General features: G+C 37.2%; 1 protein-coding gene across 4 annotated transcripts in view; it reads left to right on the plus strand.

Moving 5' to 3' along the window:
• UBR3 (ubiquitin protein ligase E3 component n-recognin 3) overlaps positions 1-17,139 on the plus strand; it is a 4,226,407-nt gene extending 4,209,268 nt beyond the window's left edge. For all 4 annotated transcript variants that reach the window (XM_044075499.1, XM_044075501.1, XM_044075502.1 and 1 more), the window contains one exon: positions 14,493-17,139. In XM_044075499.1, the coding sequence (XP_043931434.1) occupies positions 14,493-14,610 (118 nt within the window). In that variant the 3' untranslated portion in view covers positions 14,611-17,139. The remainder of the gene's footprint in view (positions 1-14,492) is intronic.
• The last annotated feature ends 6,482 nt before the right edge of the window (positions 17,140-23,621 follow it).

Genomic DNA, 23,621 nt, shown 5'->3' on the forward strand with positions numbered 1-23,621 from the left:
ACCATGAAGCATAAGTTGTGCCCATGATTAATAGATCAAGCATTTCTCTGATCCAGTCCTTGCTTGAGAATTAGGATATCAGAAAAGGATTTGATGTATGCCCCCAGTTTACAGTCATCATCAAACTTTGTTAGCGATAGTCCCTTAGTATCAGCTTTTGTCAGAGAGGAACACTATATACCAAAGAGGCCCAGGATAGGGCCGTGTGGGACACCTCTGGTGGTATTTTTCTGTCTAGACCAAATACCTCCAACCTTAACAGTATGGGTTCTATAAGATATACAGTTACCAACTCAGCAAACTATGAATGGGTTAATGTCTAGTTAGGAGAGTGTCTCAGTTATCCCAGCCTGAGTGATAGTGTCAAAGGCCTTGGCAAGGTCCATATAAGCAGTTTTGACTGTATGTCTGTTATCTGTTGCCTCATTAACCCGTTCTAAGAACTCTGTTGAACAGATGTGATCTGCCTTTTACAAAGCTGAGCTAGTGTATTATTCAGAGATACAAGGTTACCTTTGTCAGTGTAGTTTAACTGTAATACGTTCCATAGCCTTCAAATAATACTCGAAAGGCTAATAGGTCTGTAGTTCCTGATGGCAGTAGAGGGACCACCTTTTTGTAAGGGCACCACAGCTGTCATCCTCGATACCTCAAGAATATAACCAGTGGAAAGACTAAGGTTGAAGATTTGATGGCGGGGGGACTTTATGCCTCTCAGCAGACACCAGTGGTATTGTCAGAACCACTGGAAGTATTTTTAATCTTGGAAACTGCCAAAAGGATTTGGTCCAAATTGGTCTCCGAAGAAAAGGTGTGAGGGGGAATGGAGCAGACACAAATGTACATTTCATCTTGTCCTCAGGACTGAGCAGTTAGCTAATCCTACTGTGAGAAGAGCAGATAATCATAGGTACATAGTACTGTCAGTGGTGCAACATGTAGCAGACTCACCTTTGTTTCCACACCAGGTAGATTGATTGCTGACACTGCAGTGCAGCATAATGGTGGTGTCATCTTTCAGTGGAAAAGTTAAAATGAGGCCCCACCTGCTTGGGTTGGTGGTAACTCGGGTGGATGCAAAAGATCCCATAGGATTTATTGAAAATGGTAGGGGAAGTTTCCCAATGCCCTAGCTAAATTTCCTCTAGTAGTATAAATACCACTTCTGGTCTCCCCTGAAAAGAGGCTTTTAGCTTAATGGGACTAACCTGATCAACAAAGGATTGATAGATAAATAAATAAAATCTTAGTTTTAATGTTTCCATTTCTGTAGACAGTGGTGCTATTAACAGTACTGTGAAAAATAATTGGAAAATAATCACAGGAAATGATGATTTGCTGAAAGTAGTAGGAAATATTTTTTTTTTCATAAGAACGGGAGAAACATAAAATCTGTGTTCATAAAAAGAGATTTTACAAGTTATAAAATACCCCCTATAAAGCCTAGGGGCACTTATCCATGCAATGTTTGTAAATATTGAAAATATATGTCTGCAGTCCTTTTTCTAAGTTTGTCACACATGGGCAGGCCTTTTGAAACAGCAGGACATCATGATTGTTGTACTGCAGATGTAGTTTATATTGCAAAATGCATCATTTTTGAGGGCTTCTATATGGGCAACACTACATTGAAACTCTCAGTAAATATTCTTGAATATCTACATGTAGTTAAATTGAAACACTGAACAAATGGCCTGTTTAAACATAGTGTAGTATGTCAGCATTTTAGTAATTTATTTTTTGTTAAACATACTACTCCAGATTGTAGAGGAAGAGACATTAATAGTAGACTTGAAGCCAGGGAGTTGTGATGGCAACTCTTATTAGCTGCATACAGAGGTCCTGGGCATTCGTATTAAATGCTATTTAACGCCATTACCCTCAAAATAACGTTCATGGTGAAAGTATTATTTTTATGTTTTATCATATTATCTATTACATATTTGTACTGTTGAAATATTTTTATTTTTGTATTTTATTCTTTATGTACATGTATTTAATTAGTCATATAATTGTTCAAAAGTCACCTGATTTCATTTTACTATTATATAAGCATTGTATAAGTATTTTGATTTGTTCTGAAGATGTTCCGTGGGATTTATTAAGTCAAAAGCATTTAACTGCACATTAAAAGTTGCTTCCTCTGTTGTATCCAGTGTTGTTTTATAAAGTTGTTTTTGGTTTACACTTATAGTAGTCCAATAGTTTGTTCTTTAGCTGTTAATATCCTTTCACAGCAAGTCTGCTGTAAGACATATTTAAACATTTGGTAAATAGTAATCAATTGCCAGGGGTTCTGAGTTGTAAATTATCACTCATAGTTAATTCAAGTAAGTAAATCACTAAGCCAGTGCCATCAGACTGTTCTACTTGCAGTATAAGATGGCAAGCACTAGTTAACTTGTTGATCTTCCCCGCCTCCAGTGAAAATGCAGGTTTCCTTTCCCAACCACACTGTTTTTGACTGTCCACACGTTTCTCTCTCTAGCTGCCTTGGATAGCTTAACCCATTACCCTAATGTTGATTTACTACCCAGGGTCCAGTGACAAAGTTGATTTTCCTTTGAATTTTCATGGGCTTCCAATTCTTTGAGTTTGCTGTTTAGAAATTACTTCTTCTTTTCATAAAGGAATTTAAAAAACAAAACGGTGTAAGAAACTTCTGTGTGGAAGATTTTCAGTCCATATATATCTAGTTAATCACTGTATATTAATCAGATCAGATAATGGTAGTACAGGTAAAGGACTTAAACTCGTCCTATGTCAAAAAATAATAAAAATATATAATTTGAAATAGTGTACATAATCACTAAGTATTGAAAAGTAATCCAAGCAGGGTAGGCAGTCTGTTTCCAGTCGAAAATCCTTTATTAAGTACACAGAGAAGCAATCCAAGTAAAACAAAAATAACAGAGTAATAGTTTCCTCATAAGCTTTCTAACTATATATATACATTTATCAGGAAAGGGAGTGTTTTTTGTGCTATAAAACAAAGTGTTATTGGTATAGATATTAAATTCACATCCCTTCCCCCATCAGTGTGACATTCCAGATGGTCCTGCCCTACCTAGTAGCTGTCATAATGATATAACCCTTATGTACATTAAATAAAATTAATAATGATGTGGTACGTCTTATTTAACCAGATTATTAAATCTGTGATTTTATCCAAGATAATATTACTACATGGCTGGAAATATATAAACCTTAGACCATATGACAGTCTAAAAATATATATAAATATATGCATATACACTAATATTATTACATACCATTTTGAATAAAGTGGAAAATACACAAAATATACAAAAAATATACTTAAATTAAAACTGATTTAATTAAAATGTGTTAAATCAGTTTTAATTTGTGTCTGTTTTGTTTCCATCATCATACATTTTTCTTTTCCTTGTTCTTTTTTTCCACTTTATTCAAAATGATGTGTAATAACAATACTAATTGTTTGTTTGTGTCTTTCAGCGTTTCCCGGTTAGGGGTCGCCACAGCAGAACTCCGGTCCACTAATGATTGGCAGTTGATTTTCACGTACCGGCTTGCCAGGCCTGACGCACAACCTTCAACGAAGGTATGCCCATTCACGCATGTGTCCAAGCAGAAGGCACTCTAGCTGAAAATCGAACCGGACAGCGTCTTACTGTGAGGCTACAATGCTACCGCAGCACCACCACCGCGAATAACAATACTAACTAATTATACAGTAATATTTTTATAGATAGTTTTAGGGTTCTTTTACACAGACCTGAAGAAATTTAGAAGGCCAAAGCGATCTTTGTTAACAATAGGTTATGGAAATATAATATGATGTTTACAATGGATTTTTTGCATGCAAAGTGTATATATGTATATATATTTTTAGACTGCCATATGGTCTAAGGTTTATATATTTTCAGCCATGTTATTATATTGTCTTGGATAAAATCACAGACTTAATAATCTGGTTAAATAAGATGTACCACATCATTATTAATTTTATTTAAAGTACATAAGGGTTGTATTATTATGACAGCTACTAAGTAGAGTAGGACGAATGTCACACTGATGGGGGAAGGGATGTGAATTTAGCATGTATACCAATTACACTTTGTTTTACAGAACAATAAACCACTCCCTTGCCTGATAAAAAGTATGTATATATATATATATATATATATATATATATATATATATATATATATATATATATATATATATAGTTAGAAAGTTTATGAGGAAACTATTACTCTGTTATTGTTGTTTTACTTGGATCGCTTGTCTTTGTACTTAGTAAAGGATTTTCGACTGGAAACAGACTGCCTACCCTGCTTGTATTACTTTCGAATACTTAGTAATTATGTACAATATTTCAGATTTATATTTTTTATTATTTTTTTAACTTAGGACAAGTTTAGGTTCGCTACTTGTCCTACCATTATCTGAACTGATTAATATACAGTAATTAACTAGATATGTATGGACTGAAAATCTTCCACACAGAGAAGTTTCTTACACTGTTTTGTTTTTGTGACCCACTATAGTTGTTTAGTGCTTTGTTTGAGACTTCGGGGATACCAAGGAGATTACCTGTTTCATAAAGGAATTTACTTTCCTTTTGCCTTATCTCAAGTTTGCTAGAACAGAGAGTCCCCAATCCCAGTTCTGATAAGGAAAAAATAAATGTGTGTGTATTGGAGGGCCAGATTGAGGCAAAAGATAATTCTCTTTAGGATGACGTTGAAACTTTCTTTCATTTAATGACTGAATATCCATCACACCAGTTTTGTTATGGAAGATGGTGATTTCAGATGTGTATATAACTGGAGGGATATTTTGAAGTGGAAGCGTAAACTACTCTTGAAGAAATTAGAATCATCTGCTTTTCAGAATAATGCTGAATATCTGAATATCAAAGTTCATCTCTTTATGGTTGACAGTACTTCCATGAAAAGCTGAACCTTCCTTAGAACTTGAAAGCTTTAAGAAAAAAAATTAGGAACATAAAATACATTTCACAAGATTTCATTTCTTTAATGTAGGTAGTATGTTTTAGAACTTCACAGATGCTGGTTAGTGTTCCTTTCTGACTTGGTGCAATGGAAATGGCTAATGCAAAAGACAATTGAAAAGTGTATTTTCCTCAATAGTGGAGGAGGGATAAAAATTTATTGACATTAGGGAAAAAAGTGTAATTGTTACTGCTCTAAGGTCTTTTAGACCTTTGAGTCTGTTAATGTTTTGGAGGTTATCATAGTGATACTATTCATCAGACTAATTCTGTACTAGATAAGTTTCTGAACATTTTCAGTGATTAGGACATTACATCTAAGGACTTTCTAGGGCAGATATTTATCTATGGAAGTTCAGGCATTGTTTCTTCACAGCAAAAAGTATTTTGGGGATTTTTTTGGATACTCTAACAGGGTTCAAAAACTGAAAGAATCTGAGAGTGAATATGCAGTGATGGACAAGGAGGGTAGCTGTCTTGTCGGCCAGGGAATTTCCTCCTGTTTGAAAGAATTTATGGCTTCAGATAATAGATGTCTTGGCTTTATGAATTCCTTTTATGGAAATTAATCTGCTCTGAATGGCTTCAGATAACCATATTGATTTTTGTTATACAGCTTCTTCTTCTTCCTTCGGCTGCTCTCATTAGGGGTCGCCACAGCGGATCATCTGTTTCCATTTCTTCCTGTCCTCTGCATCTTGCTCTGTCACACCAACCACCTGCATGTCCTCTCTCACCACATCCATAAACCTTATCTTAGGCCTTCCTCTTTTCCTGTTACCTGGCAGCTTCATCCTTAGCATCTTTTTCCCAATATACTCTGCACCCCTCCTCAGCACATGTCCAAACCAATGTAATCTTGCCTCTCTGGCTTTGTCTCCAAACCGTCCAAACTGGGGCTAACCCTCTAATATACTTATTCCTAATCTCGTCCACCCTCGTTACACCCAGCGCAAATCTTAACATCTTTAACTCTGCCACATCGAGCTCTGACTTCTGCCTTTTTGTCAATGCCACTGTCTCCAACTCATATAACATAGCTGGTCTCACTACCCTCTTGTAGACCTTCCCTTTCACTCTTACTGGTACTTGTCTGTCACAAATCACTCCTGACAATCTTCTCCACCCACTCCATCCTGCCTGTACTCTCTTCTTCACCTCTCTTCCACACTCACCATTACTCTGAACTGTTGAGCCCAAGTATTTAAACTCATCCACATTCGCCACCTATACTCCCTGCATCCTCACCATTCCTCTATCCTCCCTCTCATTCACACACATATATTCTGTCTTAATCCTGCTGACCTTCTCTCTAGAGCATATCTCCACCTCTCCAGGGTCTCCTCCACCTGTTCCCTACTCTCACTACAGAACACAATGTCATCTGCAAACGTCATAGTCCACGGGGACTCCTGTCTGATCTCGTCTGTCAAACTGTCCATCACCATTGCAAATAAGAAAGGGCTCAGAGCTGATCCTTGATGTAATCCCACCTCCACCTTAAACGCATCTGTCACTTCCACCGCAGACCTCACCACTGTCACACTACCCTTGTACATATCCTGTACCACTCTTACATACTTCTCTGACACTCCCGACTTCCTCATACAATACCACAACTCCTTTCTAGGCACCCTGTCGTATGCTTTCTCTAAGTCCACAAAGACACAATGCAACTCCTTCTGACCTTCTCTGTACTTCTCCATCAACACTTTCAGAGCAAACATCGCATCTGCAGTGTTCTTTCCTGGCATGAAACCATACTGCTGATCACTAATCATCACCTCCCTTATTAACCTAGCTTCCACTACTCTTTCCCATAACTTCATGCTGTGACTGATCAAGTTTAATCCCTCTGTAGTTACTACAGCTCTGCACATCACCCTTATTCTTAAAAATCGGTACCAAAACACTTTTTCTCCATTCCTCAGGCATCCTCTCACTTTCCAAGATTTCATTAAACAATCTAGTTAAAAACTCCACTGCCATTTCACCTAAACACCTCCATGCTTCCACAGATATGTCATCTGGACCAACAGCCTTTCCATTCTTCATCTTCTTCATAGCTATCCTTACTTCCTCCTTGCTAATCCACTCCACTTCATGATTCACTATCCGCACATCATCCAGCCTTCTCTCCCTCTCATTCTCTTCATTCATCAGCCCCTCAAAGTACTCTTTCCATCTGCTCAACACACTCTCCTCACTTGTGAGTACATTTCCCCCATTATCCTTTATCACCCTTACCTGTTGCACATCTTTACTAGCTCGGTCACTCTGTCTAGCCAATTGGTACAGGTCCTTTTCCTCCCTCCTTAGTGTCCAACCTTTCATACAGCTCTTCATACGCCTTATCCTTAGCCTTTGCCACCTCTCTCTTTGCCATGCGCCTCATCTCCTTACACTCCTGTCTACTTTCTTCATCTCTCTGACAATCCCACTTCTTCTTCACCAACCTCTTTCTCTGTATACCCTCCTGTACTTCCTCATTCTACCACCAGGTCTCCTTGTCCTCCTTCCTCTTTCCAGATGTCACACCAAGCACCTTTCTAGCCATCTCCCTTACTAGCTCTGCTGTAGTTACCCAGCTATTCGGTAACTCTTCACTGCCACCCAGTGCTGGTCTTAACTCTTCCCTAAACTCCGCCTCACAATTACCCTTTTTCAATTTCCACCATTTGATCCTTGGTGCTGCCCTCACACTCCTCCTCCTCTTCTTGATCACCAATGTCATCCTCCAAACCACCATCTTATGCTGCCCGACTACACTTTCCCCTGCCACCACTTTACAGTCTCCAATCTCCTTCAGACTGGCCCTTCTACATATGATATAATCCGTCTGTGTGCATCTTCCTCCACTCTTGTATGTCACCCTATGCTCCTCCCTCTTGTTAAAATACGTATTCACCACAGCCATGTCCATCCTTTTTGCAAAATCCACTACCGTCTGACCTTCTGCATTCCTTTGCTTAACACCATACCTACCCATCACTTCCTCATCCCCTCTGTTCCCTTCACCAACATGCCCATTGAAATCTGCTCCAATCACCACTCTCTCACCCTTGGGTACAGTCATCACCACTTCATCCATCTCACTCCAAAATTTTTCTTTCTCATCCATCGCACACCCAACTTGTGGAGCATATGCACTAACAACATTCATCATTACACCATCAATTTCCAGTGTGATAAACATCACTCAATCCGACACTCTTTTCAACTTCAAAACACTCTTAGCATACTGTTCCTTCAGCATAACCCCTACGCCATTTCTCCTCCCATCCACACCATGATAAAACAATTTGAACCCACCTCCGATACACCTAGCCTTGCTCCCCTTCCATCTGGCCTCTTGCACACACAATATACCATATACCAACCTTCCTTCTGTCCATCATATTAGCTAGCTCTCTACCTATACCAGTCATACTGCCAACATTCAAAGTTCCGACCCTCACTATCACAGTCCTAGCCATTACTTGCTTTCAGGCATGCCTTCCCCCTCTTCTCCTCCTTCAGCCAACAGTAGCCCAATTTCTGCCAGCACCCTGTTGGCCAACAGTACTGGTGGCTGTCGTCGTTAACCCAGGCCTCGACTGATCTGGTATGTATATCTTTACTGTTGTCCGCATGTATGATTTTTGTTATACAGCACTGCTGTTAATTCTGGAAATAACTGAACTTATGTGATCATATACATGTACCTGTATGGTTTCTGGGACTGCATTAAATTGATCAAAAAACAATATATTCACAAAATGTTAAAAAATCAAAATATTGAAAGTCTGTTTAATGCAGGGCAAGCATCCTCTGTACTCTCCTTGTGGAGGGCTGCACCTCCATACATCCTGCTAATTATGTATGGCAACTTTGGGATCACACATCAGGGGGAAATGGCAAGTTTCCACTTTCAATATTTTGAGTTTTCTGCATTTTGTGATTCACTATTTTGTGTTTTCAATCATAGGATCAGTCTTTGTTTACTAGGCTAACGACCACAAGGGCCTTTTTAAAGCCTAGCCATGCATCTCAAATGAAGGCGTTCCGGTTTCTGACAGACTTTGGCTTGGAGGGCAACTAATACTTAGCTTTGCTTATATGATGCAGCTGCTTCTTTTCTTAAAGGATCTTAAACAGTATGATGTACATGTTGATGTGGATCCAGGAATGAGTGCCAACATGGACCGGGGGGGGGGGGCAAGTCCAGAAGTTTGATGTTGTGGTCTTCAGCATTTTGGGTTTTGATATTATGGTCTCAGGACTGTGATTTTTAAGATTGTGATAGTAAACCTCGTTTCCACTATGTTCAGTACACCACTGAGAACTACCGCAGTTCATGAATTGCGTCAATCTTTAAGGTGCACAGTCATAGTTCTTTTTTTATTGACTGGTGCATATGAGTGACAAACACCATTGTGTAGCTTGACATGACTACATAGTGGCACAGAGTGTAAAGCAGCAGATTAAGGGGATGTATGCCCCTTGACATTTGGTGTGTGAAACAGCTTGCTAAGGCATATATTCTCCAGCCTGCTGCCATACACCATCTTCAGTTACTGTGATTCATAAAAGAATCCCAGTCATTAAGTATGAGGGTGAACAGTGTCTTTACTATATTGTAGTAATGAGGGGATCTTGTGTTGTGCAAGTTCCCATTGATGGGAGTTCAGCAACATTGTTATATGGGAACAGGTTAGTGTATGTAGGAAATTTTACCTACACTACAGGAGACTTCATCGCTAATAAGGATTTTCCTTCAGGGTGGTGTTGATGTTGGTTTTTCTGATGCTGGTATATTGCTTAGCACTGCATGCTGAGTCACATACTGATGGGGAGGGGTATTGCTGTGCTGACAAGTGGAGCACCATTGTACAGTCCATTCCTGCTGTCACATGGGTTACCGTGTTGGGACCAGACAGTACACCATTGGTACTGCCTCAGTGAATTGCGTGTGATCTGTGAGGGTCTGGGAATGTGTTAGGTGTTGGGTATATTAGAGGTTCAAAATGTGAAGCAAGAAGTAAGAAATAACAGCCACAGACAAAAATAAAAACAAATGCTTTAATCACCTCTAGCTCCTTAGCTAAATAACATTCAAGGAGCAAAAAACATAGTATAGATGCTCTCAATATATAATGAAACACATACTTAACACAATTAGTTACTAAGGTGCTTCCAACTGAATTCATTATTTAACCCCCCAGGTACCAAAGTATTGTACTTCAGGATATACAGAACTTCCTTACACAGCAATTTATCTTTAAGAGTAGTATGTTCACGCAGTTTCATCACCCCTTGTTTCAAAACACAACCTTTTAACAAAGCTGAATTGTCCTGGTAATGTAATTTAAAGTGCATAGCCAGAGGGCTTTCCAAATGTCCCTTTTTAATGTCCCTAATATTCCTTGAAACCTTGTCTTAAAAGCCCTCTCTCTCTGGCTTTCCCCCACATAAAATAAATTATCCAGACACTTCAAAACAAAATATTTCCTCAGTATTGCACGTACATTCCTTAATAGGATTAAATTATAATTGTTGATCTTAGCAAAACAACTTACAATTTCGTTACATGTTGAACATTTACCACACTGAAAAGTATATTTTTAATAAAATGTTGCTTAGTAAAACGACTAGCTGGAAGAATAAAATTACTGTGGATACCATATCAGACAAACTACAATCTCTCATGTAAGAAATAGAGGAAATACTATTTATCAAACTAGACAATTCCTTATTTTTAAACAGAATTGGCCAATAATGTCTCAAAAGTCCAACAGTTTGCTCACTAAGAGAAAACAAAATAAATTTATTTTTTTACTATCCGAAAGACGTTACTTTTTTTACTCACATTCAAAACATGGAGAGAATCATGTCTAGTAGATGCAAAGGTATCAATTTTACAAATGCCATCATAACCAGAAAAATATTCTCTTTTCTTCATCTGACATTTGTTACCTTTTACATCAGAAATGACTTAAGTGTTACTACATTTCTCTATAACTTTACGAAGAGAATTCAAAACCCTCTCCCTGGTATAACCCCTAATAACAAACATTTCCACAGTCTTTTGGGTTTCCTTATTAAAAAAAAAATATGATCCTGATTACAAAGTGTACTGAGACATAAAAATTCCCCATATCGTAATGAGGAGGCCAGAAATGTGTGTGTGTGTAGGGGGGGGTGACAGCTTCTCCCAAACCCCCTTCACCAACCTTTCTATGGCTAGAAGTGACAACTCTTCCACAAACAGAACCCATTAAGTTAAGATACAAAAAAGATGCCTGTTTACTGTACTGGAGACACTCAAAAGTAAAATTAAATATATTCCTTTGTAATTCCTGAACAAAATCAGGGACCATATTATGGCCCCCCTTACAAATAAAAATTAAATCATCAATATAATGAAAATAATCAACCACATACTCTTTAAAAATGTTTATTTATATAAATATTCTAACTCAAACATAGCCATAGTAATATTGGCATACATAGGGGCAAAAGGTGCCCCCATTGCTGTATCCTGAATCTGATAAAAAAATCTCATTATTAAAATTAAAAAATATATTCTTAAGACAAAACTGAACAATTTCTGTAATACAATTATAAAGAGGGTTATCTCCTAAAAATAATACAAAGACTGGGTACCATCTGTATGTTGAATGTTAGTGTAAAAACTTTTGACATCTAACGTCACCCAGTACACGTCAACATCCCATTTGAACTCAGAAATTTTATCCAAGAGATCTTGAGCATCCTAATTATAGGATAGAATTTTCTTGACATAAAAAAAAGATATTCATGTAAGAAAACCCCAATATTAAGGAGAAAATATTTACAAACAAACACTATCGGGCGACCTGTCAAATTATATAAACCTTTGTGGACTTTTGGTAAACAGTGAAATGTAGCCAAACAACAATTAGAAATTTTTTGTCAATATCATTCTTAGTAAAGTAACCCAGTTGGTATCCCTTGTTCATTAACAGTTGATATGAGCTTCATTATAGCATTCACTATCACATTTTTCATACACTTGATTATCAGTAGGATGGCTGTAACCCTTTTTAACATATTTATTATTCATAACCACAATCTTATTTCCTTTTTCATAGGGTTTTATAACTAATTCATGATTATTGCAAAATCATTTAAAGCCTGCCATTGATTTTAGTTAAATTATACCATATTTTATACTTTGCTTTGATGAAATTAACAAACAGTCCTTCCACAGAATACCCAAAGGCTGTAGAAAATTGTTGTATACATTCATTGGCAAAAGGGGGTATAAAATGTGAAGCAAACCTGCACTGTGGATCTTGTTTAATTGTGTTAGAGGTAGAAATTCATAGGTCTTTAATCTACCATCCTGCGATGCATAAGCCATCCTCAATGGTGTATAACATTTATGGATATTGCATGGTGTCAAAGAGTAGTACCTTGGTCAGCCTGCCGTCAGGGAGGAGTAACTGCTAAAGAAGAATTCTGAACCGGGGGACTATCCCTCTGGAAGGAGTGATTAACTGAGCTGGCATAACTGACCTACTTTTACCATGAATATGTCACATAGCTGTCCTTAGTTTACATAGCTGAGGAGAAGAGGACATTAGTGAGTAAACACAAGTTATATGCGGTATTATATAAGATATAAGTGTTAGGTGTAAGCCAAGAGGAACAGTTGGCTTTGATAGCTAGATGGGCTTGCCTTTGAGAAGAAAGTTTAAAACTGGTAGCAGTATTGCCCTGCTTGTAGAAGCAAATTGCACATATGAGGTTGCATTACTAAAATAGTTGTAATGTGAGAGCAGTATTGGAGCAGTGAGTTTTAGAGTTTGAGAAGGACATTTGAGCATATCCAGTCATTTTTGTAAGCATTCCAAAAGTGAGCTTCATTTGTAGTAATTTAAACTGTCTTTATAAAGAAAGTCATTTACATTTTTTTTAATACCAAGCAGTGATTTATCACTAGTGAGCACTCAACAGTGAATATGGTTATTAATTTTTTTGCACTTCTGCTTTTGCTGCTTGCTGGCATTGGAGCAGGCCTGACTACCACCCTCACCTGAAGATGAGTAAACAGGCACTGAACAGTTGAACTCTCACTCCCTCTCCCTTCCTCCTTACTATGCATATCCAGCACCTGGGTTGCTACTCGGTCCTACATTGTCTGGTCTGGTTAGTTTTTTTATGAATAAAACAACTTGCCAAGTACTGCTTAGGGTTGGTTACCTACAGAATTGCAGCCAGTGTAATCAGGGAAATAGTAGAGTTATTGACGCTTTCCTTTTGGTCTCATAGCACTTGAATCTGTTTGCTGCATCTTGTTAGTTGACCTTCTGTATCGCTAAATGGATATCGCTAAATGGATATGCGGTTCCAGGGGTAATTTCCTGGTACTTCACTTGCTAAGATGTTTCAAGTAATGTAACTGATTAAACTGTCATACTTAATAGACAAGATATTTATTTATTTATGTTTTGATGCCCATTAGAATTTTTTCTCCTATCTGGATTGATGATATTCATTAATCATGTGTGGTAGGTGTTAACAATGGATTTCTAATAGAAAAGCAAAAGCAGAGGTATTGCAGAACTCACCGTTTCATCAAATTAATTGTGGTTGTATAGAAACTACAGCAAATGCTGAAACTTGCTATACTGTTAAACCATTTTTACCTGCACCGCCTACATTTCTGTTTCTTGTATGTCCTAAGTCCAAGATCACTGTATATTGTAGGGGGGGATATTTCCAAGGTACAACAACTTTAGATATAGTAGGTATTCACAGTATTCACCTACGCAGTCTTGTTCTTAATAGGATTACTGTCCCAGACCTTAGAATTTTAACAGGATATTGTTGAAACAAATTCATGGGAAGGACAATCCTATTGTATTATTCCTGTTAGTGAAATGATGATGACAAAATGAGAAACCACCCTTTAAATGTGATAAAGCTTGCCAGTTTGACACTGGCTTGGAGTAACCCACTCTTGCAACATCTTTTGATGTCATGAAAATTCATTGAATAACTTGGAATAGTCATGGCCACAAAGTGATATGACTGTTGCTAGCTGTCATAGCTCTAGATAGCATACTATTCATATTAGTACAATGCCTGCCACAAAACCAACCTCCAACTCAAAGGTTTACTGCCACAGTGATTATTTCACAAACTTTTCCAGGTCTTTATATTCTTCATCTGCTAAGTGGAAGGCAGAGGATATAACAGTTAATCAGAAGATATCATTGTAGGTTAAGCAAGAACTCTTTCATGCAGTAACCATAAAAGTGGTTAAAATAAAATATTTTCTGAGGTTTTGTTTACTGAATGTCATGTAATGGACGTGTGAAGAGTTACTTAAGTGAAACTGCTTATTACCAAAACAAGAAAGTTTTTCTAACCACAAGACTGAAATTTTGTCTGAATGCCAGTTTTAATATAATTCAGTAAACGAAGTTACACATTTTGACTTTGCTTTGTTTTTCTTTTCCTTTAGACGTGGTAAACCTCTGTACTTGTGTGAAGAAAGATACAAAGTCCTGGAGCAACAATGGGTGTCTCACACATTTGATCATATAAATAAAAGATGGGGGCCACATTACAATGGATTGTAGCTCATCTCCTGCTTCATGAATGCAGCTTTACCAATGATAAGCTTTAACATTAAAGGAATCAAGTTTTTTAAAGCACCGTGAAAAGAGAAAATGTCATTTTCTTATTACAAAGCCTTCAGACTGCAATTAGGTGCTATTTATGCTTCATATATGGTACAGTACTAGTTGCAAAAATCCTAAGCTGTTTGAGAATGGTCAGAAAAGACTAGAAATTTTCCCCTAATTTTCACATTATTTAAAACCGTGTTCAAATAAAAAGCACAAAACTTATTTTATGTCCATTTTAAAAGTGTGATGTGTGCCCTGCAGAGTGCTGTCATTATAAATAGGGAGGAATTGGAAAACCCATCAGTTATATTTGAATCATTTTTCTGTAGTTTGTGTCTGTTGTACTCACCATGTAGTTCTTTATTTGCAGACTTTGTGTTGATATGGAGTTTTTATTTGTATTTTGTAATTACATGAACATACTAAAACATGAATATCAGTGACTGTGGAATATTGTATATTAAGGGGTGATTTGGAATGCAAACATACTTCTCACTTTTTAAGCTCACATGTTGAAAGGTAGCCTGAAAGAAGAATCAATTTTACCAGGGGGAAACATAATTCTCTTTCATTCTCAGGAACTTTCATGTAATTTTGCTATAGTTAGAAATTGCTGTAAATTGTATGTATATTTTTTTTTAAATCCTGCTGCTGCTGTCCTGTACTACTTAATAATTTAGTCACCTTTGTAAAAGATGTTTGCCATTTTGTATTCAAAAGCTGGAATCAGGCTGTTGCAGTTTGAGTGACTATTAATAACTGCAGTATATAGATTTTACTCTTATTTACTCAGTTTTGCTTGACATGCCACATGGCATATCCTAATTGTAAGTGTGCATGCCTGCATTTTATCGCCACCCAGATATGTGTATTAGAATTATTTGGTCTGAAAAGGAGAGACTGTACAGTAAATGAAACTGAGTTCCAGATCTTACTTTATTTTATTTATTTATTTAATGTTTTTGTCAGTTCTAGATGTTCGTTGAGTTCTGGATCTTTTCTTTTCTTTTTTTTTTTTGGTCAGTTCTAGATGTTCATCTTTGTCAGTTCTAGATGTTCATCTTTATTGTATTTGTACAGCGTAATCAGCTTTTTATGCTTGGTTTCCTAAGCAGGAAGAAATAGCTTGGGGCATTCATTCTTTTCAGAACTGGTTTCTGTATCCCATTTCAGCTCTAGAACATCCTTAATAGTATAGTTTTTGGGGGAGGAGTTTTGTTGAAAAACAAGTAAAAGTAAATATTTTGATAAATAAAGTGCAATAGTAAGGTATGCAGATGTCACTGATTTGTCCCTGCATATTCTTACCACTGAATTGTTTAGAAATGTTGGGAATTTTAAGCCACACGCTAGGGTTTTCAGTGCTTTTCTCTTTTGGTTTGGTGCTTAGCCTAGACCTCTAAAATATTTTGATTTGCCTAAGAATGTGTTTTGATAAAACACTGTCCCTAATTCTGCTATAAAAGCTTTAAAAGTTAAGATGTGTCAACCAGCATTAAGTGGGTCTGTCATTGAGGTATGCAGTTTCTTACTTGAATATGTCTTGCACTAGTAAAACTGAGTAAATGAAACCACAGAAGCCAATTTACAGGTTATATTGTAACAGACATGATGAAATGGACAAACAGTGGAGCTTTATGCACCTTAATGGAACAATAGTTTAGCAGGATTATTGCATTCTAATCCATAGGTACAGTGATACAGTTCTGTGTCGGTATTTTTAGCTTTTTGTTATTTATCTTATATATTTTTCCCTACAGCCTATCTCTTGTGAATTTAAGATTGTTTGGCTGGTTAGACTAGTGGAAATATATTGCAGCACTTTATTTGCAATTTTGTTTTAAGATTATTTCCAGACTATGTCTTTACTTTGCATTACTCAGATGTAAAGAGTGGTCTGTTACTACATGATCATAACATAAAATGAGCACTTGCTGCTGAAGTTTTGGATGAATGTAAGCCATATACCACAGTTAAAGGGCAGGGTGGGGATAAATTAAATTGTAGTACTTTGTTAAACAAAGAAGTCTGGTGATGCCCAACTTTCAACAGCTTGTTACTTTATCTTACAACAGACATCCCAGTCCTTCATGTATTTGGATCGACCACATACATCTGCTGAACATTTGAAGTAATTGCGTATCAGCCATGCAGTCAGTTTTGAACAAGATACTTGGTTTTGTAAATGTACTTGAATTCACGCATGCTGCTACTTTCAAAAAGGATGTCCCCACATTTTATGGATTGGGTCCCCACCTTGCATATTCTTAAACTCATGTAGCCTGAAGTTGAGTGCAGTGTGTATATTGTAATCAAAAAAGTGTGCTTACTGGTGTGTTATCTTGTAAGAAAGAACATATAAATACAGTACATTACTGTAGAGATTGAATAAAGCTTTCTGATGAAAAAAAATTCAGAAGGTTCAAAACTAGACCTAATAAAGATTGTATAATATGTTAATAAAAATCGAGAGACACTTCACTTGTTTTTTGTTATTGCTTATATTTGTAACAGATTTGTTTATTCTTGAAGTTCTATTCTGCAGATACTGTATGTCCATTGGTTCTTGACTATTTGTCTGTGATTCTAGTGCAGCTGCCTTTTTAGTTGGGTTCTGGAATGCAAAAAAAATTTGTTTTCGACCTCAGAAACTAGAAGTACAAAGCAGTGACTTGACTGTGCATCTGTATTTACTTCTGAATTGTTTTATTTTGTTCATTATGGAAAACAAGTTACTGGATAGGCAGTCTCCGTATCTCCCTTTCTGGACCTGTTTTGGTGAACTTCTTTGTACTGTATCTACATCATGTTTGCAAGCTATGCAACAGTGTAGCCTTGTTGCAGAATCTGGACCACCTGTGATGCGTACAGATTTCTTGTTATGCATGTAGAACTGCAATTGCACTCCAAAAATGGGAAAAGACAGGCTTGTTAACTATCTTTTTGATGACAGAAAGGTGCCTTATCAAGTTTGTGTTAAGCACTCCTAAGCACTAAGATCATGTTTCGTACTGGGGATTAACAGGGTGCAGTATCGGCTGGAAAAAAGCAGTGACAGACGGTAAAACAGCCTCTAAAAGCTGTTAGAACTTCACTTTGCCACATTTATAAACAAAAATGTGGCAGAATAAAGTATCTAATAGCTTTTAATGCAGTTCGTTCTTCAGAGGGACACTTTGTTCCATCTATTGTGTGGCAGAGGTAAATATTTTACCAGCTTTCAAAGGTTTTAAAAGCTGGTAAAGTACTTTGCTCTCCTACAGTTATTTTCTGCAACTGGTACTTCATGGAGCATATAAAGCTCCATGTACTACAAAGAATTATCAGGTCTGTCCATTCATAACCCTTGTATGTTGCTGTCATGGATGCCAAGATCCACCTCAAAACCAAATTGCTTGGCATCCATGTCTTGAGCACAATAAGTTGGTTATACTCAGAGATGCAATCATAATCCCCTGTATTGTTCCTAGGTTTTATATTTTGGTAGTAGTTTTTGTAAGTTTAGCGCTTATTAACCATTAAGGAGTTTGATGGCCTGGATCACGTGACTTATGAGTGCCTATGTAATCATCCAGTTCCTTCATGAAGGTATGGATTGATGGGTGGAGTTTATTCCATAACTTTGAGAGAGAATCCACATTAACTTAAACATCAACTGCTCAAGTTGCACCAACTTGCTACTGTTCACTTGAGTCATTGGTAAACTCATGATAGGCAGCACTCATGATAGGCAGCAGTTTTTTTGCAAGGGGCAAACTTCTCTGCTCCCCTAGACTATACATTGCCAATGAGGTTGCAGAAACTCAGTGAAAGTATATTTACAGATACAGACTGTGTGTTGAAATGCAAAGCAATCCAGCACACAGTTTGTGTTTTGGAAAGTCTTGCACTCAGACAAGCATTCAGCTGTGAGGAAATGAGCAGTAAACAGCTAAACGTAATGTAAACAAAAGATAACCATTGTGAGGCTCTGAGATATGATGTTGAAGTTTCATAGTTCAATTAATGTTAATTTTGCTGAGTTGAAATATACACATCACCAGGACGTTATTGTCTCAATTAGTAAGGAGTTTTTTAATGCTTTATATGTCAGGCATAGGTCTGCTGTAAAAAGACAGTAATAGAGAGAAAAGAGAGTGTCATTGTAGTCTTTGTCTGTAAAACAAGGTGTTTAACCCCTTTGATTCTTTTTGTGAGAAGTTTTTGTACCAATAATAATTGCATCAGATGGCATATGAGTAGTTTACAGAACAGGGTAATATATTTTATTATTCGTTTGATTAGATACAAGAAGAGGATCAGGTGGGCAATACCATATGCTTTGCTGATCGTAGGGCTTGAGGAAAACTGGGCACCCATGCATCTATCACAAAGGTGACACCCCTTTGAAACTTAACTCAGCCATAGATATCTGGGCACTTTCATTGACAACAAAACAGAAGTATAGCTGTGGTGGAGAGAATGGGGACAACCACCCCATTTGTAAGGTGTTAGGGGAATGTAATTGCAGTACTAGTGTTCATTTTCAGTATGAAAGTAAATTCCGATACTGCTTCTGTTGTCAGGGCTGAAGCTCTTGTTTCAGTGATTTGTGTGCAGTCTAAGTTGTATCTGTCCGCTTTATCCCATTAAAAAAAAAAAAATAAAATAAAACTTTATTTGCCCCTCAACATAGAGTTGAGGTGAGCCAGATCAGGGAGTGGCATCAGGGCACTAGATGAATCAGCTACTGCTCAACAGTGAAGTATCCTTTGTTCACCATGTATCCATTGCTGTTGAAAACCCATTTATCTTTCCAGAATAATCACCAGTGGTATTTCTTCCAGATCAAAGGGATTTATCATCCCTCTCGACTCTTCCCTCATCAGGCCCATAATGGAGTATAATGGCCCCTTTGGAATGTACCTGTCTAAGCATATGGCCTAGTTTGAGAGACCACAACATTTCCTCACTAAGATAAAAAAAGGGCATGTCATCTTTGATCTACTAAGATAAGACTTTAAAGCATTCTCTCTTTTCTGTTTCCAGCAGACTGTTGAGAGGTGACCTCTGCCGAGCCTACAAATCCTTGAAGGTTCCAGTCCTGTTTGACCTTCTGCACATCTGCAAAACTAACAACACCCCCAACACATGCTTAGATATCTTAACATCCACCAAAACAAAAATAAGACCTGGTAGAGAGAGATATATGTGTCCCAGATCATTCCTCTCTTATGGAATAGACTTCCTTTAGATGGAAAGCAAAGTGGTTTCCTGACCCTCTTTAAGCATAATGGATGAGGAGTTGTAAATACATACCAGGTCTGGCCCCTCAAGCCATCATTGAAATGGGTCAAAATTAGGTATAAATTAGTCACGTCAATGGGCACCTACAATTTAGGATATTGTGGTTAAGCCATTAAAGGTCCTTTTGGTCAGCAGTCTAGTATTGACATATGAACCTAAAAGGTCTTTCTCAATTTTGTCAACTTTTAGTTGCTCCCCATATTAGTATATAAAACTAGTGGGGTGCCAATTGCCAGAATGATACATTTTTGGCACTGGGGGAAAGGTGATTACTCTTGTAGCAGTTATGTATAATGTTAAATGCTGTTTGAAGAAAGGTGATGAAGGGGGAGGGGTTAATGACAATTTTCTCAAGTTTGCAGTCATCTGCTTATTTGATAAGTCAGAAAGTGGAGTCAATTGTGATGTCTGGGGGGAAAATACCAAAAAGAGTTGGCGCTAGAACAGTGATTTGAGGGACTCCACTGGTAACAGGAGATGATGAAGGTAGGACTCCTTAAGCCCTACAATCAGCAAAGCATTTGGATCCAATGTAGTATGATTTAATTTACCAACATAATATTCTGTCATGGAGTATAGTATCAGATGCTTTATCAATTTGCAAGGTTGAGCATACAAGACCAACCTTTGTAAAAACCATATTAATTTGTGAGGTAGGACGTTTTTGTCTCTGCCTGAATAAAATCCATGGTAGTTTTTCATCACCTTACACAAATTGCTCTTGAGTTTAATCGGTCTGTAATTATTGGGGTCTGTGGAAGTGCAGCCCCTTGTTGATTGCAAGTTTAGTATACACCTTTCAGATGTCAGGGACATAAACAGTTAAGTCTGCCTGCTGGTCAAAGATATTTGCAGCAGTAAACTATCAGGAAATAACTGGATAGTATCAGGTGTGTGGAAGAGAATGTTCAAGGGTAATTTCTGAATCACAGTAACACTGTAAAAAATCTAACTCCATGTAAATTTTAGTGTAGATCAAGTATATGCAAACCCGCGTAGCTAGGGTTGGGCAATAGTGGCAACTACATTGGGTGCAAAGTGTTAGGGAGTGATCAGGCCACCATCCTTCATCCCAATTGCTCTTTAGTGCAGTACTGGCCTTTAAAAGCCGGTATTGCATTTGTGGTCAAACCTAAGCTCTGCAGCACTCCATGTATTGAATAAACTGTATATTAAAAGTGAAAAGTAATCCTCTTATTTTATTTTATTTTTTTTAACTAAAATCAGAATGCTGTAGCAACTGTTTGATCCAGTTTGAAAGTACAAAGTTTTTGTTTGTTTTAACTAAAACCTGAGCACTGTAGTGATCACTGTAGGCCAGGTATAGAACCTTACTAGCCTGCTGTGGTAGCAAAGACTGTGGTAAGAAGGAAAGACCATGGAAGCAGATTTTTGTTCCATGCCAAGCTGAAAATGGTGCTTCTTTCCTGGGGAAGCTAAGTAGCAGTTTGATGCAAAGTTTGTTTTTTAAGTTGAGCACTGCAGGTAGTGTATAACCTGTAGCAACTATTTGCTACAGCTTAAAAGAAGAAAAGATTTTTTTTTTTACTAAACTGTGAGGAAGGAGGATCAGAACAGAACCTGAATGGTTTGGGCAGGCAGGGTTTGCCATGGAATGGACATTTTTTTGCCCTTCATTTGAAGAGCTGGGAGAATGGGGTGCTAGTTTGTGTGACCAGCACAAGTTGTTCATTGAACGAGCTGTGCTTCCATACATGTATACTGATACACATTTTAAAAATGCATCGCATTGTTCTGAGTTTCAGATATCCATTTACATTATTCTTAGCCAATGCTTGGGAAATAGTATGGAAAAGTAGAGAATTCAGTATGATTATGTGTAACACTAAACTTAATTTTATCTCATGATGATATGGTACTAGTGTATTACATGCCAGCTAAGGAAATTCGGTAATTTTTCTTCTGAGGTCTGTGGATATGCCAACTTCCATTTTGAGCTGATTTTTTTTTTTTTTTTTTTTTTTTTTTTAGTTAAAAGTATATGCTCAGGATGTTGTTGCTTATAGTAATCTGATGTCCAATATATTGTATCAGTGCACTGCACCAGTGACTTGATGTTACAATAAATTAAATGGACCAGTGATACCAAGATGCTCACAAACTGAGAAACAGTGGTGCACAGGAATTTTTGGGGCATCGGTTGTACTGATAGCTGTACAATGCCTTTAGGTATATAACATGAATTATGCAATAGACCATCATCTGTATTCAAAAGCATGGATGCTGTGTTGAAAGATTATTAAATTATATTAAGAAATGCAGAGACCATATAGCAATGCTGTGGGAGAAATTTGGAATGAAACGAGCATGCAAATTTAACAAATAAATGATTTCAGGATGGATAGTCAGCAAAATATCAGGGACAAAGGAAAGTGGGAGTAATTACAGTAATTGCAAGAGGGCCTCCAATAGTGATAAAAGAGGAGAAAAAATATAATGGTAGATGTGTGGTACTAAGATATGTAATCAATCTTCAGGAAAGTCTACAGGAACAGATGGTATTCTTGTGGTAGTTTGGAAGTTAAGAAAGAAGAAAGTAATAAAGATTAGGAAGATTTCATTTAACAGTACTATAAAAGTCAGTGAAGCCCCAATATCTTGGAAGAAAGCTATGTTGGATGTGTTTCTAAAAGATTATAAAGACCCATCAGACCCAGATTCATATAGATCCATTTCAGTTTTAAACCATAATTATAAAATGTTTATTACTATACTAGCTAAAGAATGGCAAAGGTGTTACCAAAATGTATAGCTATGGATCAATGTTTTTGTGGAGGGGAGGCACACATTTGACAACATTAATAGAACACTGATGATCCAGAGGGAAGCAGAATGTATGAAAACACTGCTATCGTTGGTGGGTCTTGATGCAGAGAAATCATGTGACAGAGAAGATGGGATATTATGAGCAGGGCAATGGAGTAATTTGCATTTCCTGATATAATGATAAGGTTAATTAGGAGTATATGTGAAGGATCAGAGGCAATAATTAAAGGGGGAGGAAACCTTTCTAATAAGTTGTGTTTGAACAGAGGAACTAGGCAGGGGTGTTCTCTTTCCCATTTGTTGGCTGTATTATATTTAGAGCCATTGGCAAAGAAAATAAGGGACTTTATTTGCTGATGATATTATTTTCTACCTGATTAATCCAGAAAAGGACATCTCAGTGTTGTGGAGCATTTTGAGACAGTTTCAGGTCTTTTCAATCTGATGTTGTCCTTTTCATTCTTCTTCACAAATGGGTCTAGGATCCGACCCTTGGATCAGACTCGGATGCATATTCAATACTTCTGATCCAATTCTTGAGCTCCTCCCTTTACCCACAATGCTCTATTCTGACCACAACTCCCCAGATCTTGTTTGCCACCATCGTGGTAAGATGGACAACCAATCTTAAGCTGAAGTTTCTAATGTTTTGATTTTAGTTTTGTATCTTTTCTGTTACAGTTAGTAACAACTTATTTTCCCTCCCTCTAGCTGTTGCAGGCATCAGGGCTATTCTCTTTTCCACTGCCGTTTTTTTTCTCTTACTCTTTGTACCACTGTTAGTACTCCCCCCCCTCTCTATACATGTGTGTATATATATATATATATATATATATATATATATGTATGTATATCTATTATAGATAAAAAAGAATGTGATTTACCATTTT

The sequence above is a fragment of the Protopterus annectens genome, chromosome 6.part1 (genome assembly GCF_019279795.1).
Source record: "Protopterus annectens isolate FY-2018-M chromosome 6.part1, PAN1.0, whole genome shotgun sequence".
NCBI classification, from domain to species: Eukaryota; Metazoa; Chordata; order Ceratodontiformes; family Protopteridae; genus Protopterus; species Protopterus annectens.